This window comes from Limulus polyphemus, unplaced genomic scaffold (assembly GCF_000517525.1).
Source record: "Limulus polyphemus unplaced genomic scaffold, Limulus_polyphemus-2.1.2 Scaffold1995, whole genome shotgun sequence".
Taxonomy (NCBI): Eukaryota; Metazoa; Arthropoda; class Merostomata; order Xiphosura; family Limulidae; genus Limulus; species Limulus polyphemus.
In genome coordinates, this window is record NW_013667605.1 from 201,817 (window position 1) to 219,019 (window position 17,203).

At 31.4% G+C, this 17,203-nt stretch overlaps 1 protein-coding gene across 1 annotated transcript; it reads left to right on the top strand.

Moving 5' to 3' along the window:
* The first annotated feature begins 304 nt into the window (after positions 1-304).
* On the top strand, positions 305-11,712 carry LOC106465598 (sphingosine-1-phosphate phosphatase 1-like). The gene is made up of 3 exons (XM_013925831.2): positions 305-1,298; positions 1,912-2,001; positions 8,666-11,712. The coding sequence occupies exons 1-3, from the start codon at positions 603-605 to the stop codon at positions 9,227-9,229; spliced, it is 1,350 nt and encodes a 449-aa protein (XP_013781285.1). The 5' UTR covers positions 305-602; the 3' UTR covers positions 9,230-11,712.
* The last annotated feature ends 5,491 nt before the right edge of the window (positions 11,713-17,203 follow it).

Sequence of the window (17,203 nt, forward strand, 5' to 3'; positions counted from 1 at the left end):
AGCCCTCGTGTAGCTTTGCGCGAAATTCAAAACAAATAAACAAACAAAAGGTATCATCAAAGTTAGAACTGCTTAGTATAACAACAAATAAGACAAAAACAAAAATATATTTAACTCTCAAACTGTTATTTCAAAGAGCCAGCTATACAGTCGTAAATTGTATGCCTCTAAAATACCACAGGTACACATATATAGATAAAATGGTGATAAGTAGAACACTCACATATATAAATAAAATGATAATTAGAACGCCGGTTCAAAACTTCTAAGCCTTTAGATGGCGCTCAAATGCAGCGGGCGTTAACGGAGGAAGTGTGTTAGTCACAAGATTAAATACTTTAATCGTGAATAGGTAGTTAGGTTATCGAATGTTACAATCCAAAAGTATAAAGTTCAAACTTTTTCAAAATTTTATTTCTACTTTTAGAATATAAAATTATAATTTAAGTTTCAGCTCTCATTTAAAAGTAAGTGTCTTAGAATACATTCTACAGAGCGATTTCACATAATTAAATTTAAAACTTGCCAGTATTGGACCTGTCTAACTAAGTAACTCTTTAGTAGGAATCTTACTGCTACTGAGTACTAGTACTACTACTAGGATGGAAACTATAATTAAGAAACTGAAAAGTCCTTATACTGTTGTGAAGTTTCAAAACTATTTTGGAGTTTATCGGACAGAACGTGAAGCTGAAAGCAAGCATTCAGATATCAGAAACTGCTTACAGTGTAAGCTCACTGATCCTGAGATACTTAAGAACTTTAATGTAGATTGCCAGAAAAACTTTAAGGAAAATCTAACACAAAATGGTTCAGTTGTGTCAAATGGGGATTGTTTGTGGGAAAAAGAACCAAGGTATCGACATCGGAGAGAATGCAGCTGTGACAGCATCCGAAGTAGTACTCCATCTGATGTAGAAGGTGTTCAACTTTCTGTATCAGACATTGATTCAGACAGTGAATGTCAAGCAGAATATGAAATCAGAAACAAGTTTTGGTATTATTTTTTTACCTTTGGAGCTAGTCTAGGGTATGAATTATTCTATTCAAGCTTTTTTCCATTTTGGTTCTGGAATATAGATGGTGCTGTTGGACGAAGAGTGATTATGGTGTGGGTTTTAATTATGTATGTTGGTCAGGCACTAAAAGATATTATTCGTTGGCCAAGACCATCTGCACCACCAGTAGTTCAACTGGAGCCAGGTTATTCCGAAGAGTATGGTATGCCATCAACTCATGCTATGGTTGGTGCTGCTGTTCCATTTTCTCTCTTGATATTCACCATGCATAGATATGAGGTATGATTCTATTATTGGTAAAACTTTTCTTTTTTTTTGGTACCGTGAAGGTAAAGTAGTAAATATAAGTTTATTTAGAAGGTATAATTTGTAAAGTAATTTCAGTTAAGTTTTTGTTGAAATATTTAAAATATAATCTTTATTTAAAAAGATACAAGAAATATTAATAAACACATTGGGTAAAGCTATAAATAATGATAGTCCACTGCTAACAATGGTAGTATTAATGCATATATATATATATATATATATATATATATATATAAGTAAATATTTCTTTTAATCAATGTAATAAATAACTGCCTTGACTGGTCAAAATATTTTGATGTATTGATTTTTCATTGTATTCTGACACTGTGATAACCATGGATAAATAAAGACTCAATGGATATTTCTCAAATTTCAGGCCAGAACTTTTTTTTGTACATTTTTTTTTATTAGAGGTTTCTTTAAAAAGTGTTCTTTGTATATACGCTTTTGTAAACAAAACTTGAAGTTAGAGTAATAACAAAACTGGAATTGTGTGTTATGTATATTAAGTTGCTACAGGTTTGGACATCTAATAAAAGACTTTTGTATAGAAACTTTTACTATATTTATATTTTAATTTCAGTATCCTATCGTTATTGGATTACTTATAGCAATTTTATGGTGTGCGTTAGTCTGCTGTAGCCGTTTATACATGGGGATGCATACCATATTGGTAAGTATTTTGATTTTTATAATTGTATAGGACTTATAATTTTTTGTGATGTAAAGAAATTTCTATAAACCATTTCCAAACATTTTTTTAACTTACAAAATCTTATTTGTATTATAGCACTTATTATTGTAGATATGTGTATGAATGTACAAGTTTTGATACTTCATATTGCTATCATTTTTAAAGAGTTAAAACATGATCAAGAAATTAGACCTTTGGAAATACACTGTGTATAGCACATTAGACTTACTGGTGTAACTATTTTTGATTCAAGAAATATATATACCAGTTATACATTTCAGAGATTCAGTAATATTGTTCAGTAAATACGAAGTTTTAGTTACAAAATATATTATTATATAGCTGCACATTAAGTACAAAATATTTTGTTAGCACAGTCTTAGTTGGCTAGGTTTTACAAATAGAAATAATGTAAATCAGCATAAAAGTTTTAAAAATTGGAATAATAAAACTGAGTAAGGCCAAGTAAAAATAAACAAACATGAATATGTTTAGTCTCTGGAGTTTTCAAAAAAAGGAAGGGGGGTCTTTTTTTTTTTAATTACCTCTTTTTAGAGAATGTTTGCACCTTTTTCTTTATGATTGTTGCTTGTTTTCAAAGGGTCCATGTCAAACAGGAGTTTTCCTTGTTTTATTAGTTCATCAAAATGGCACAGAATTTATGACAAGTATAGAAAAATGGCAAAATGAATCAACTGTGTTCATCTCATTTTTAATTCAGAAGTCTTTGTTTCTTTGTACGGTTGAAAAATGATAATTCCAAAAAAAATTGCGAAAAAAGTGGGGAAGGTAGTTGCAAGAAAAGGAAGTGGGAGGGGATGCTAAACATGTAATTTTTTTTACTTGGTCTAAAATTGTATATTTTGTCTATTATATCACAGTTTCTTTGTGCTGTCAAGAAATATTTGATTTTATTGCTTACTTTAAATAGTCTGCCTTGAAGAATTCATATTTTGTACTTGTGTTTGCCTTTTGACTGTGATTTGTATGGATATTTTAATCTGAGCAGATGTGAATTGACAAGTTCTGACAGAGCTCTTTAAGACTATTCTGTTAATAAGTGGGGTCCAAATGTTATTTATTGCTAATCGTAGATCTACATTGTGTTCTGCTATATTGTTTCTTATATCTAGTGCTCTTTTATCATCTTCATTTTCAAGTTTTCTGCTTTGTCATTCTTGTAGTTTTTCTAGCTATTGTAGTTTAGTCATCACTAGTTGGTTATTTGATAGATTTCTAATTCAATTGTTTGTCAGTTTCACCAATCTATAAGTTGCTGCAAGAGCAACAAACTTGTTATAATCATATTTGTTTTGTTTTTTTCATTTATCAATTGGTTTTGTAGTGCTTGCCTGCTGAAAAATACATTTGAATCTGGAGATTCTAGCAGAATCTGTAGGAGTTGAATGAAAATTAAATATGGAGAATATCTTAAGTTTATAGGTTGGTAATCTTTTGTATAGTCTCTTTGTTAATTTGTCTTGCAGGAATGCAGTTGGTGTAGAAAACCTTTATGAAGTGCTGACTTTTTATGAGGTGTGTTCTTAGTCACTGAGTATGGTGGCTCATTTATACAGGCATCTTATCATATCTATTCTGACTTCCTTAACCAAGCAGATGCAAATGCTAGTTTATCAGAATTTAACTTCCTTACAAGCAGATAAGACCAATGGTCTTCTTTGTAATCCTGCAATAAGATTTGTCTACTATCGTGTTATGCATAATTATAGGGTCTTCTTCTCTTGTGAGTAATATCAAATACTAAAAATCTAGCAGTAGCACTGGGTATCCACTTGAACATCTATTTTGTATAAGTGGCCTGAGATGATTGGATCAGTGTTGGATAAAGTAATAATGTGGGTTTCAACAGGAACTAATAAAACAGTTGTTTTCTTTTTACCCCTGGTGAACTTGAACAGTTTCTCTGCTATGTTGTCAAACAAGAAGTATTTTCAACATAATCCAGATGTATGGTTTTTGTTATGCTACAGATAAAACATGCCCAAAATTTCTTAGATATTGCTGAATTCGAGAGAGTGAAGACAACCCATGGCCAGACTGTCATTCACAAAAGGAATCATTTATGTGAAAATAAAAGTCATTGCAGTGTAAAGCATCAGAAGTGTCAAGCTAGTCTGTTGATACTTTTAGTTCATGCTGTAAGGCATTAGTCAGTTTTCAATCTTTGTAAGTAACAGGTAGGTTTTTGGACATATGTTGAAGAGCTTACCCTTAATAACAAACCTAATTTAGATGGAATCCAAAGGGGTGGTTATGAATTAGATTTTGTTTAAGAAACTGTTAGAGTTCTGTACTGTTGTTCTTAAGTGGTATCTAAATGAGGAGATAATTTCTGATACAAACTTGGAGATTCCATGACTTGATCCCAACTACAGGTTTTAAGGAAACATCTGACTTGTGAAATTCAGAATCCTTTGAAGTTCATGGGTCTTGCACTTGTAGAGATACATTTCTTAGTAAACTTGATTAATTTTTTGGCTTTTCTTTCTTATCTAAAAGTAGGGTTACTAAAACAGGGTTCAATTTTAAGGAAATTTCCAGGTTGTATCGGATGTTGTCCACAAAACGGCAAACATAGACCATCAAAAAAGATTCAGTTACAACAATATTGATGTATAAAGACTCAGTTACAAGAATTTTGATGTTTTTGTATCTTGTTTATTTCCAAAACGTACAATTAATGTTCAGTTGGCAATTTTGCATCCATATTCAACTACTTTTTGATGCTTTATTTCCTGGGAAATTTCATTACAGTGGAAAAAATAAGCCCAAACCATGTTAATGTTACATATTATCTTAAGGAAACAAACAGCCAATGACCTGTAAAACTTTTAAACAGAATAGTGATCTTACCAATGACGTTCAACATCTTCATTCTAACGAACTTGCCTGTCTGCCAAGTACAGTAAGGTACAGCCTGTAGTAAGACTAGGCTTGTATCGGAACTCTCACATGTATTGCTATACTGTATTACGTACACAGTGCCTGAGCGCTGCACATGTACGCATGCACGCACACCACTCATATCTATTGTTCTTCATACTCGTAATTTGTATTGGCCTGGAGAGGCAAAGCTGGCCTTATTTTATTTTTTGTTATTCAGTTTCTTACTGATTGAAACTTTCATAAAATTTTGTTTGCAGTTATCATTATTATGTTCTGTTTAATTCATGGATTTTCCTGCTTTTCTTATGGTAGCTATGCCTTCCGTATTTCCTAGACTCAAGTGGTCTTATCTGTCTAACATTAGCCTTAGGCCTATACGTGCATAATCAAAAGGGGGTCAGAGTATCAACTGTGATGATTAGCGATGAAAATTCTGAGTTTGATTTTGTAAATTTGATCATTTTAGTTCCTTCCAAAGGTTTATCGGGAAGACGTTGAGACAACCATGTTAGTTTTATTGTCATAAGCATCTATAATAGAAATTAATCTCGCTAAATATTTGTGTTATCTGTGTTCGTTTTTGTTGCAAATTCCCTCACTCCCTTATGTTTGCATACAAACATCACGCAATACAATGTATTGTGTTACCACATATAGCAGTTCATGCTCAGTTGAACTCCATATAAAATTTACATGCATAAAGCAGCACAGAGGTGCAGCTTGTCCATGATAGAATGTTTTGTGACTAAAACAGCATTAATAGCCAATCACAAAAGCAAACTTTTACTAATGTTTACAGCCCCTTATGGTGGATTGTATCAACATTTCTCTTGTACAAAGTGCAATCTCTTTTAAATAAAAAAAATATACAAAATATATTTTTGTGGGAGTTCAAATTGTGAAGTTCATAGTTAAGGGATTTACTGATGATTTTTGTCAAATATTGGAGTCAACATTACGTGTGTAGTGTGGGTCTGGATAAGTGTACAATAGACTGTGATGCTGCTTTGTGTAAGGGTGTGTTTTAGGATGCTAGTCATCTGTCAGACGACATAGGGGTTTAAGTTGGTTGTTCGAGGAAGTTTTAGTCCTCTCGGACGACCGTTAAAATCGAGCCCTGCCAAAAGCAATTACACAAAATTAAAAGTTCTAATCAAACATATCATTAACCATGGTATTGGTTCATTATAGGGATCACCCTTTTGTTCTTCTTTATTATTATTTAATATTGTTCCACCATCCCACAGCAAAAATGGTTGTGAGTATTGGAATAAAACCTGGATAATATTACTAAATGCATCATTGTGCAAGATAATTTTTAGGTTTATTTGACTACCTAGCAAATAACAGTGGCTGTATAACCATTGACACCCTATCATTTTGATATAGTCTGCGATTTATATTGAGCCTCAGTCTACTATGTGCATATAGCTGCATGCAGATTGTGGATATTTAATGTTTATATGGCAAGCGTGACACATGTACCATAGCGATTATTAACTTATTGTTGCAATTGTATTGATGTTGCATATCAATTGTTTATATATAAGGTCCCTGCCCTATCGGATACAATGCTGTTGACAGGACAACAGTTTTTTTACTACTGCATGGTCGATTTTGGCCATGTTACACAAACGTCTAAAAATTTATACAAATGTCTAGGCTGTCACCCACAATGGAAATCTTTAGTCCATAGTTTAAAGGATAGCACCAAGCTCATTTTCGAGCATCAGATCTGCAATCACGGTGATGGCTTATGGTAAGTGTTGAATTATAGCCAACACTGCATGACTGAGAATTTTATAGATACTGCAGATAGAGTAGCCATCCTTGAAGTTGTCTATAAGGAGTGGCAAGAATTGTGAAAGCAGGAGATGCAAAAATGATGGTGATTCTAGGCAAAAGTGAGGCAGAAATTTTGTAGCTATATATTTTATTTAGAAAATATTTAGTTCCAGATAAAGTATGCATCAGCGATGGCCCACAGGAGTTTGGGGTCACGGCCCAAACTCCATCAGAAATGGGGGGGTATATTAATATAAACAATTCATAATTGTTAATTAACATGTTTTCAATCTTCTAGAGTGTGCAGAATGTCACTCTAAGAGGAAATCTGTCCAGCTGCAGCAAAACCGTGACTGGCCTTACCATGGCCAGCAGAGAGGAGGAAATAAAACAAGAAATATTAAAATGCTTATTTGTATACATATACTATTATATTATGACACTTGTCTTATATCTGCATTGAATATGTATATATGGCTTTACAACTTAAAAAATTATAAAGCCTGCATGTGTACATATATGTCTATAGTTAGAGATATAAATACTAGCTAACATGCATTACGTGTGCGTGCATGTATAAAACTCTTGCAGTTACAAAATCTAGTTCATGCACCATTCCAGCATAGTTTAGTAGTCCCTCCAATATAGTGTTTTCATATAGCTACAGGGTATGTAAATATAGTAGCTATATATATATATATTTTACAAACATATACATAACATGTGGTATGTTGATCACAATGCATCATGGTGATCATACATGTAGTACCACTATCAATGATATCAGGAGCAATAGCCATCCAATCTGCATGAAGCCAATCCAAAGGTTGTCATTGTTTCATGAAAGAGCATCATACATCAATTACGTATTTCATTAAACTAAACTGTTTCAAATAGGACAGTATAGTTATTATACAGATTTATGTCCATGATGGACATAACAAAAACTAAAGAAACAAGATTATTAAAAATTATTAATTTAAAAGGGGGATAAGGATTTTCAAAAAAAAATACAGAAACAAGATAGGTAGCTTAAAGTGAAAATGTAATCACCAAAAAAAAAAAAATTAAACAAACAAGCTTATGGTTTGAGACACAGTGTTGAAATCATTTTTTCAAGCTACAAGTGCCTATTTTGACTCTCCTAAATATTACAGCTTTTAAACATGGAGTCAAAATAGGGATTTGTAGCTTGAGAAAATAATGTCAACACTATGTCTCAAACCATAAGCTTGTTTGTTTACTTTTTTTTCGCAATTACATTTTCATTTTAAGCTACCTATCTTGTTTCTGTAATTATTTGAAGATCCTTATTCCCCTCTTTTTAAATTAACATTTTTTAATAATCTTGTGTATCAAGCTTTCTGCCCATTTGGTGACTTATGCATTGGTGAGACTGGCAAACATGTGGATCTCCGACTTCATGAACAAAAGTAAGTCTGATTAATACTAATAACGTCTTTGCTTTAGAACAAACAACAACTTCAGACTACCAAACTGACAGGAAACATTACTGAGTGTTTTCAGAAGGTAGACACCTTCCTTTATTTAGGGTGAGGAAATGGTTCTATCCTGAAAAAAGGTCTACCTTCCAAAACTCCTTTGGTAATCAAGGTTTCTTTGTACCAGTAAGGAAGATTACTTTTTAGAGCAAGTACAACAGTCTGGTCACTGGTGCGATCATTCTCAAGTACACAAGTTTTGCACATTCTAAATAGTATATAATGTTTAAGCCAGTGACTTTGGTGATAATTAAATTTCACTACACAAAACAAAAACCTATTCTACCCATGTTTCGTTTTCTAATGCCTAGTATTACGTGCTTGAACATAAGAGTGTGTTTTGATGTTGAGTTACTTTAGATCTGTGTTTATAGCTGTCTTCCTAACTGGTATTTAGAATTTCAGAACGTTCTTGGAGATTTCTTAACAAAGATGTTTTAATACTCCAGGACATACTAGGAGGATTGTTCTTAGTGACCCTGTTAATGGTTGTCTTGCTTCCCATCATTGATACCATGGACAGTTTTTTCTTGACACACCGCTTCTCTCCCTTGGTGGCCATTTTGTTTACCATGTTGCTCGTTGTTTTTTATCCATCATCGGACCGTTGGACTCCAGCCCGGAGTGATACAGCCATTATTCTAGGTTCTGGAGCTGGCTTGATAGTAGGAGCTTGGTTAAACTACAAGCTGGGAATCATCTGTGGTCCTGGCCTCCCTCCACCTTATCAGATTCTATGGCCTGACTACCATGTGGTTGGATTAGCTTTACTCCGAGCTTCCATTGGAATCTCTTGCATAGTGGCAACAAGAGCTATTTTTAAGAGCATGTTGTATGCTGTGATCTGTAATATACTAAAAGTTGATGCTCAAAATCTGAAGACGAAACATACTGTACAAGTTTTTTTCAAATACCTCACATATAGTGCAATTGGTTTCACAATCACATACCTTTCACCTGTAGTTTTTCGATTTCTGAACATTGAGAGGATTACTATGTTTACTGAAGTTTAGTAATATTGTAAAGTTAAATATTAAAATCATCTTTAAATAATTCCTTTAGATTTAAAACCTAGTGAAAGACTGAAAATTTTGAATAGATGTATACATCAATAAACATAATTTATATACATTATATATCTTTAAAATATAGTATTGAGACATTTTGAGTGATAGTTTTACAATTAATAATATCTTCCAATCAGAAGAAAGATATATATAATTAGAGTAAAACTAAAAATCAACCTGATGCAGTTGAATATACAATCATAATAAACTTAGAAAAAATCAAAACATTATATTTAATACATTTATCAATGTTATCTAGAGTAATGGTGAGGTTTTTGTCTGTTTCAAAACAGGAACATATTGAAAATTAAAATGTGTTTTTTAAGTTAACTATGTAGTAAGTGCAAAATCATTAATATTGTTACATTACTAAATTTGATTGATTAGAAAACTTGTTATCTTCATTGGTCCAGCAGCTGTTTTTGTGTTATGAAACTGTTAAAATCATTTAAGTTTGAAGGATCATAAGAAAATAGTAGCTACATCACCTAAAAAATGTACTGGTTTAATTTTACAGTAAATGACCTCGCACACCTTAATTTATTAATATTTCACAAAAGGTCAAAAGTACTATGTCTTAAATCAGGAGAAAGAGAGAGAGAGAGAGATATACGTATATTGTAGAATGACTTAATAAACTGGTTTGCTGTAATAGATAAGCTACAATGTTTTAATATGAAACAATTACATGGTAGTGATACTAGTGATGGATCATCAACATTGCAAGCAGTACAAGGGTTTGCTTAGTTCTGTGTTGTTCATAGAATACAAAATATTCATTTCCATTAAATGTAGTGATGTGAAGAGTTATTTATTACATGGCATGTAATGATGGTTCAGTTCTGTGGAAAAATCTTTAAGTGTTAGATAATCTATTAATATAATTTCTTATAAAAATAAAGTAAATTAATAATGACTCAACACTAAGATTACTACTCAAATTACTTGTATATCTAGCCATTTTGTACATATATTGATTTTTTTTTACAATCACCAAAATAGAAATGTTTTGTATTTTTCTACTGTATTGAAAGATAAGTTAACATTTATTAATATTGATTTACAACAAATATAGGAATAAGAACTTTGGAGTTGCTTCGTTCATTCTTTGTACTTTTCAGGAAATGTCAAGTGAGCTTTATAGCACTTGGGACTAATTTTCAATTTTACACAATGTTTATATAAATCTGTTATATGTTTTACTGAAAGTGAAATGTAAATAATTGTTGCATTAAACAGAATTATTGCTGTTAAAATCCATTTAGAAATAGTAATATTTATACTCGGGACAATTTGTAAGTTGTCTTTTGAGCCATAGTTGAGTAAATGTAAAAAGGTTTATATGTAAAATTATTTATCAGGAATATATAAAAGTATTGTATTTAGAACAGTAATTTAAATATCGTTTGTTTTTTTATTCTTTGGCATTTCATTTAATAAACTGTAAGAACTTTTCAGTATATGAAAACAAAGTTTAATCATCCATCTTAACTATACTTGGGAAAAAATGGAGATTACGATTTCCGTTCATATTCAGAAAAACATATTTAAATACTTTTAAATTAATGAGTTATTTTTAATTCAGGTTACTTAAAGAGTCAAATATGTTAAATAAAAGTATATCTTGGCTGATATCTTAGGGATAATATATAATTGCTGTAACTGTTTTGTACAGTATAAATGCCACTTGTTGATCCAGAAGTATATTGTTTTGATAAAGTCTGTGTAATCTGAAAGTGTAGTATCATTTTCCAGGAATTAACTTTTTTGAAAGACTGTATAAATTGTATGTGTAAGCATTAAAATGTTTACCAGTGTGATTATTGAACATTGCCCATTGAAAATGTTTGTTTCTGATCATGTTAAAGATTATACAGGTTGAAGTGTGGGTTGATAAGATAAAGCAGCTTGTACAAGACACAATGAGTAGGTGCCGAACTACTTTCACAAGACTCGTGAGAACCAACTGGATTATCACGGGATATGTCTTTAACCGAAAATATTTCTTGTTATATTGGGTGCGCAACAGTTTTGTGTACATTCTCAGGTGTGTATAACATTTGATGCTTGTAACATGAAAGAAACTGAAAGGTTGTTTGTGAAATGGAGAGTACACCGAATCTTTCATAGTAGAGAAAGAGATTTATTTTAGGTACCTTTTGTCCTTGCAACATCTATTTATAAAGCTCAATAAAGATGTATAGGAGACATAGCCCAGTGGCACCAACTATTTTTATGGTCAAGAATACCCCCCTCTCTCTTTCTCGATAAATATCTTCAGATGTACAACTTTAATGAGGTCAGGTCATGGAATAACAGAACCCATAGAATACATCTGACATGTCCTAAAGAAAGTTTTGGAATGTTCCAGTACTCATCTGTGTTTTTAAAGAAAGAATGAAAAATAAAAATTATTTTTACACCCATTATGAGTTTTTACAATGTATCATATTTTATGAATCATTTTGTTATCAAGGTATTTGTACTAACATTTGTTTACATTAAGCATACGTGTAATGTCTACTTGTATTAAATATTTAAAATAAAATGTTACTTAATGTCATAGTTATCCATCACAGAAAAACAGTTTTGTGAACTGTTACACTTTCTTTTTAGTTAAAACCACATTGTGTTGGTCACTGTTGACCAACAAAATTTTTTTTGTAGTTTTGCCCTAGAATGAAACTTAATTATTTTTGTGTAACAAAGCTGTATTAGTTGTACATCTCGGATCATTTAGCCAAACCCCCTTTGTTACTATAACAGTTCAGAAAATGCTAACTTTATTTTTCATAATATTTGTTGAAGCAATCATCGAAATTTAATTTTGATGATATTTCTGGAAATGATCATGTAAAATTATTGATAATCGAGACTTGGATGATATTTACCTGGGGCAGTCATGGAATGAAACAGAAAATAAACATCCTTTAATTATTTAAACCACATTATCAAAAAGACATTGAAAAACAGCACCATTTGTTATACAAACTAATTATGACATGACTGTTTTCAAAGCCAAAAACATAAAGTAGCTATTTCTACTGATATTGATATATATTGTGAACAGTGAGAAAATAAAAGGACTACATACAATTTGAAAATCTATATGGCATATAAGAGAAACAAGTTTTACTAATTAGTACATGGATCAGTAGATAAAAAAATATTGGTTTGTGAAATCTTGTCTTAACTGAAAACTTAGTACTGTTGTAGAATGAGGCACTGGCCTACTGTCGTACTAAACTTTGTATTACTCAAATCTAGTTTTTCTGGAAAACATTGCTTAGATTTTAAAAAACTTAAGAAGAACAAAAGTATAAATTGTTACATTCCTTGTGAGTAGATTATCATTTATTTTATGCACCTATCTTGTTTTGTTTTTTCTATTTGACAAACCAAACAAAACTTAAATATACATAAAATAGTGGAGAAAACATCATGTTGCCCACTTTTTTAATTGTTGACTAGAATATTAGTTCATCTCATAATACTTACCTCAGTCAACTTTTATACATTTTCATATATTTACACATATATAGATAGATATAGACACATATGGTATTTCTTGTTATTTTGGGATTTGGCTTATGTACAGCTGACTGGCTCATTCACACTACAAAACATTGGTTCACTCTCCCCTTACAAATAGCTGTAGTTAGTGTGTCTAGAACAAGTAAATGTACTTAATATGAAAAGCTATTACTGTTGCTACTCTATTAAGAATAACTAAAAGTAAAATTTTCTTATCACTGAAACTTATCTTACTAACATAAGCAGCTGAATGTAAAGATTCATGCTTATAAAATTACACAAATATCATGTCAAACTATTAGAATAAACACTGACTAACTCATGTATATATATTAATGGTTAGCATGCTACACTGAATCTGTGGGTTTGTAGCTTGCATTTCGCTGCTGTAAGATGTGCTCTGTGTTTTATAAAAGTAATGGTTAAATCCCACTATTTCATTAGAGAAGCCTTAGAGTTGATGGTGGGTGTAGTTGACTGGCAGCCTTATCTTTTGTATATCTGTTCTAAATGAATCACAGGTAACTATGAACTTCTAAAACAAACAAACATTTAAATGTTAAACTGTCCTATAGTACATGTATATATTTTATAAATGTTGCTATCAAGTAATATGAAAAGTGCTGTTATAAAAAATACTTTTTTGTTGTTGTTTTTGAAATTAATATAATTTAATGTTTGGTTAGCAATAGTTAATTTCACATTATTCATAATGTTTAATTTATATGCAAAGACTATTTAATGCCAAGTAGAGTTATGTAACTTATATGTCAACTTGTAATATTTAAGTTAGTGTTTATATGTAAAATGGTAACCACATTAACAAAAAGAATGAATATTATAAAAGACTGTGTTAATAACGTTGAAAGACAGCAGAATTCGTTATACAAACTGATTGTGATATGACTTTCCAAAATTAAGAATATTTCACACCAAACTACCAAGTTTTTTCAGGAACTGTGGAATTTCATAAACACCAAAGTTCATGTAAGAACTTGTGTTACACACAAAACAGTGATTTATTATTTTAAAATGACAATATATTTAACTTCTTTAACTGGAGCAATTAATAGTACAACATTAATATCCAAAATGACTACTCCAACATGTGTTTTTAACTTTTCAGTTTTTATACATGTTTTATGGTGATGGTAACTTTGTGTTTACTTATTTTATCACGGTCTTGAGGACTCACTATCTTCAAACGTTGATCTGTCGCTGTTCAAAGGAGGCGAGCGTGAGCTATCTTTGTTAGAGAATGTGGCTCAGTGGTAAGTCTGTAGGCCCATGACGCTAAAAATCCGGGTTTGGATACCCGAGTTAGGTACAGCACAGATATCACATTGTGTAGCTTTGTGCTTAACTACAAACAAACGAAACAAAAATAGAAAAGTTTAATATTACTAGAGAAAATTTCAAATATGGAGAAAATATTAAACTAGAAGACCTGATCCAGTTCTTATATACCGAAATCACTTAGATAACAAAGTAATCTGTGTGGTCATTTCGATATTCAGCATATGTATTTTATATTTTACAAGTCGTTCTTACCCGGCGTTGCCTGGGTATTATCTGAACAGATAATACCCAGAAAGGATCAAAATTTCGTTTTCATGTAATAATACATGTCAAATGCATAAATGTACTAATACTGAATAGAAAAACATAACTGTTTTCAAGCATTCTATGAATATGAAATTAGTACGAACAAACATTTAAATATAAACATTTCCGTCAATAATATGAATTCTAACACTTTTAAGCGTGGTTTCTTTTAAAAATATAGAAAACAATAACTCTTGTTCAGCCCTCTATTTAATTAATATAATCAATCACTCTCTCAGCTAGTCAAACTACTCAACTTACTTTGTAATTTAAAATCAAAGACAATATTTAGAAACTTACACAAACAAATTACCTTTAATTTTACAATGTATTATTTGAAGCATAAAAAATTCTTATATATATATTTCTCTACATAATACTTATAATTGTAGTTTACTTGTGTTTATTATATCGAACCAATCGATTTATATTCTATACTCTGGAGTATCCGTCCACTGGACGGAAGTTATGTATATTCATGATTAATGAAAGGTTATCTTGGGACATGAAAAGTTGCTTCCCTTATATGTAATTCTAAAAAAAAAAAAAACGCCCATAAAATCTACAAAACAAAATGTGAAACCATAAATTTGCATGTATCTCCCTATGGACCCAATGAACCTCCATGCCAATTTTGGTGAAAATCCATCCACACCCTGCGAAGTAGTTACATGGACAGGCAGTACTATTATTATATTTATATAGATTCATCATATTTCTAAGTATTTAATAACTTTAGCACCAGATGTCGGTTATTGTTACGACTGTTGCCTAGATACTTATTTTAAAATGGAGTTCCGCAGTTAACGAATTTTTATCGCTCAGTACAATATTGCCCGATGAAGGCTGCGGTAAGAGTGCCGAAAGCACGCAAATAAAAGTGTTTTAACGTAGATAAAAGTCCGTGTACAATTCAACATATTAATTTACCTACTTTATGAGTCTTAAATAACATTTATTAGGGGCTAATTAAGCATGATGGAAAATATCGCTTACCTTTTGTGATACTCTTCCTGAGTAGGCGTTTCCTCTCCTCTCACTGGTGAAACTCACAGCTGCACTGCTTGTTCAGAAATGATTTTTGTAAAATGATTGAAGAAAATATTGCATAATTCGTATCTCTTTCAATCTTTTTTTTTTTCGAAATAAGGTCAAATTAGTTTGTTGTTTTTTTTCGCTGCACGGGTAATAACGACTTTTATTTAAAAATATTTTTTATCGATTTGAAAATCAGAAATACAAACGAACCAATATTTAAGTATAATCATTTCCGTTAATAATATGAATTCTAACATTTTGTATGTGTTATTTTTGTTTAAACCTGTTGTCACGAAACTTTTATTGTTAAACACTTATTCCCTAACAATTTGTTCTACCAAGCGACAGATGGCAGCATACACTTATCTTTTTATGGCTTAGAAGTTATAGGGCAAAATTATAGACCAAAAAAGATTGGCCAAATTTTTCTTTTTGAGATAAAAATAATACCCAGGTGCACCCTAAGAATTCCCTTAGTATGCTTGCAAAATTTCAGGTCTCTAAGTTCTTTCCTCTTGTATCTATTGCGCTGACACACACAGGCTATTTTATTTGTATAGATTATTGTATGTGGCCTCCTTTTTCGTCAGTTTTCAATTACCAGGGTTTATAATCGAGCAAATTCCGATCATAGATATATTTTTTTTACATCTTTAATACCAGATTCTTACAAAATGTTCAAGTAATTTAATGTAATTGTTCTACAAACGTAAGTAAACAATTTTATAGATTACTTTTAATAAAACCACTTTATAAACAGATGGTAACGTGTATTTTCTAGTAGGTTTTAATAAATTGTGAGTGTGGTCTATTTTTGTTAATTTACAGAATATTGGTGATTTTGAGCGTCAGTTTTAACAGTATTTGAGGTGGTTAGGCTAGATCTAGCAGTTATGTCTTTCGTACTACTGAACTTAGTTCGCTTTAGGTCATAAAGGTCCTATCCCAGGGATTGAAATATTACATTCCCGAGGAATTTAATTTTGACTGAGGAATTTCATCTTTTTAGTTGGCTTTCCGATCGGGAATGCATGGTCCATCCGTATTCCTTTAGTTGGTTCGGTTTTCGCGCAAAGACTACACGAGGACTATCTGTGCTAGCCAACCCTAATTTAGTAATGAAAGGCAGATAGTCATCACCACCCACCGCCAACTATTGGGATACTCTTTTACCAACGATTAGTGAGAATGACTGAAAAGGCGAGCATGTTTGGTGGGACAGGGATTCGCAGATTGCGAGTCGAGCGCCCTAACCACCTGGCCATGACAGGCTCCCGTATTCCTTTAGTTGTGACCAATTGCATGGATAAATAAAAAAGACAATTCATGAGGAAATACAACTTTATACGAGGGAATCTAATCTTTCTGATAGCTATCCCTCGAGTGAAGGTAATTTTATTTCATTATTTCTATCCCTGTATCATTCAGAATAAGATACATATTTTTAGATAGTATTTCAAATTGAGCTGATGAGAGATAATATTGCGCGAAACAGAAATTCCGAGTTGGATATAACATCAGCTTTGTGACTTACAGTGAACTAACATGTATTCTTAAACAGACATATGTTTTAAAAATATAATTAAAGTTACGACAAAAATCAACTTAGTGCTTACCATTTACAATTATATACAAATATATATTTGTATGCCTATATATATATATATATATATATATATATATATATATATACTATTTATATAATTACTACTGTCTACGTACCGTACACTACCGTCCGTTCGG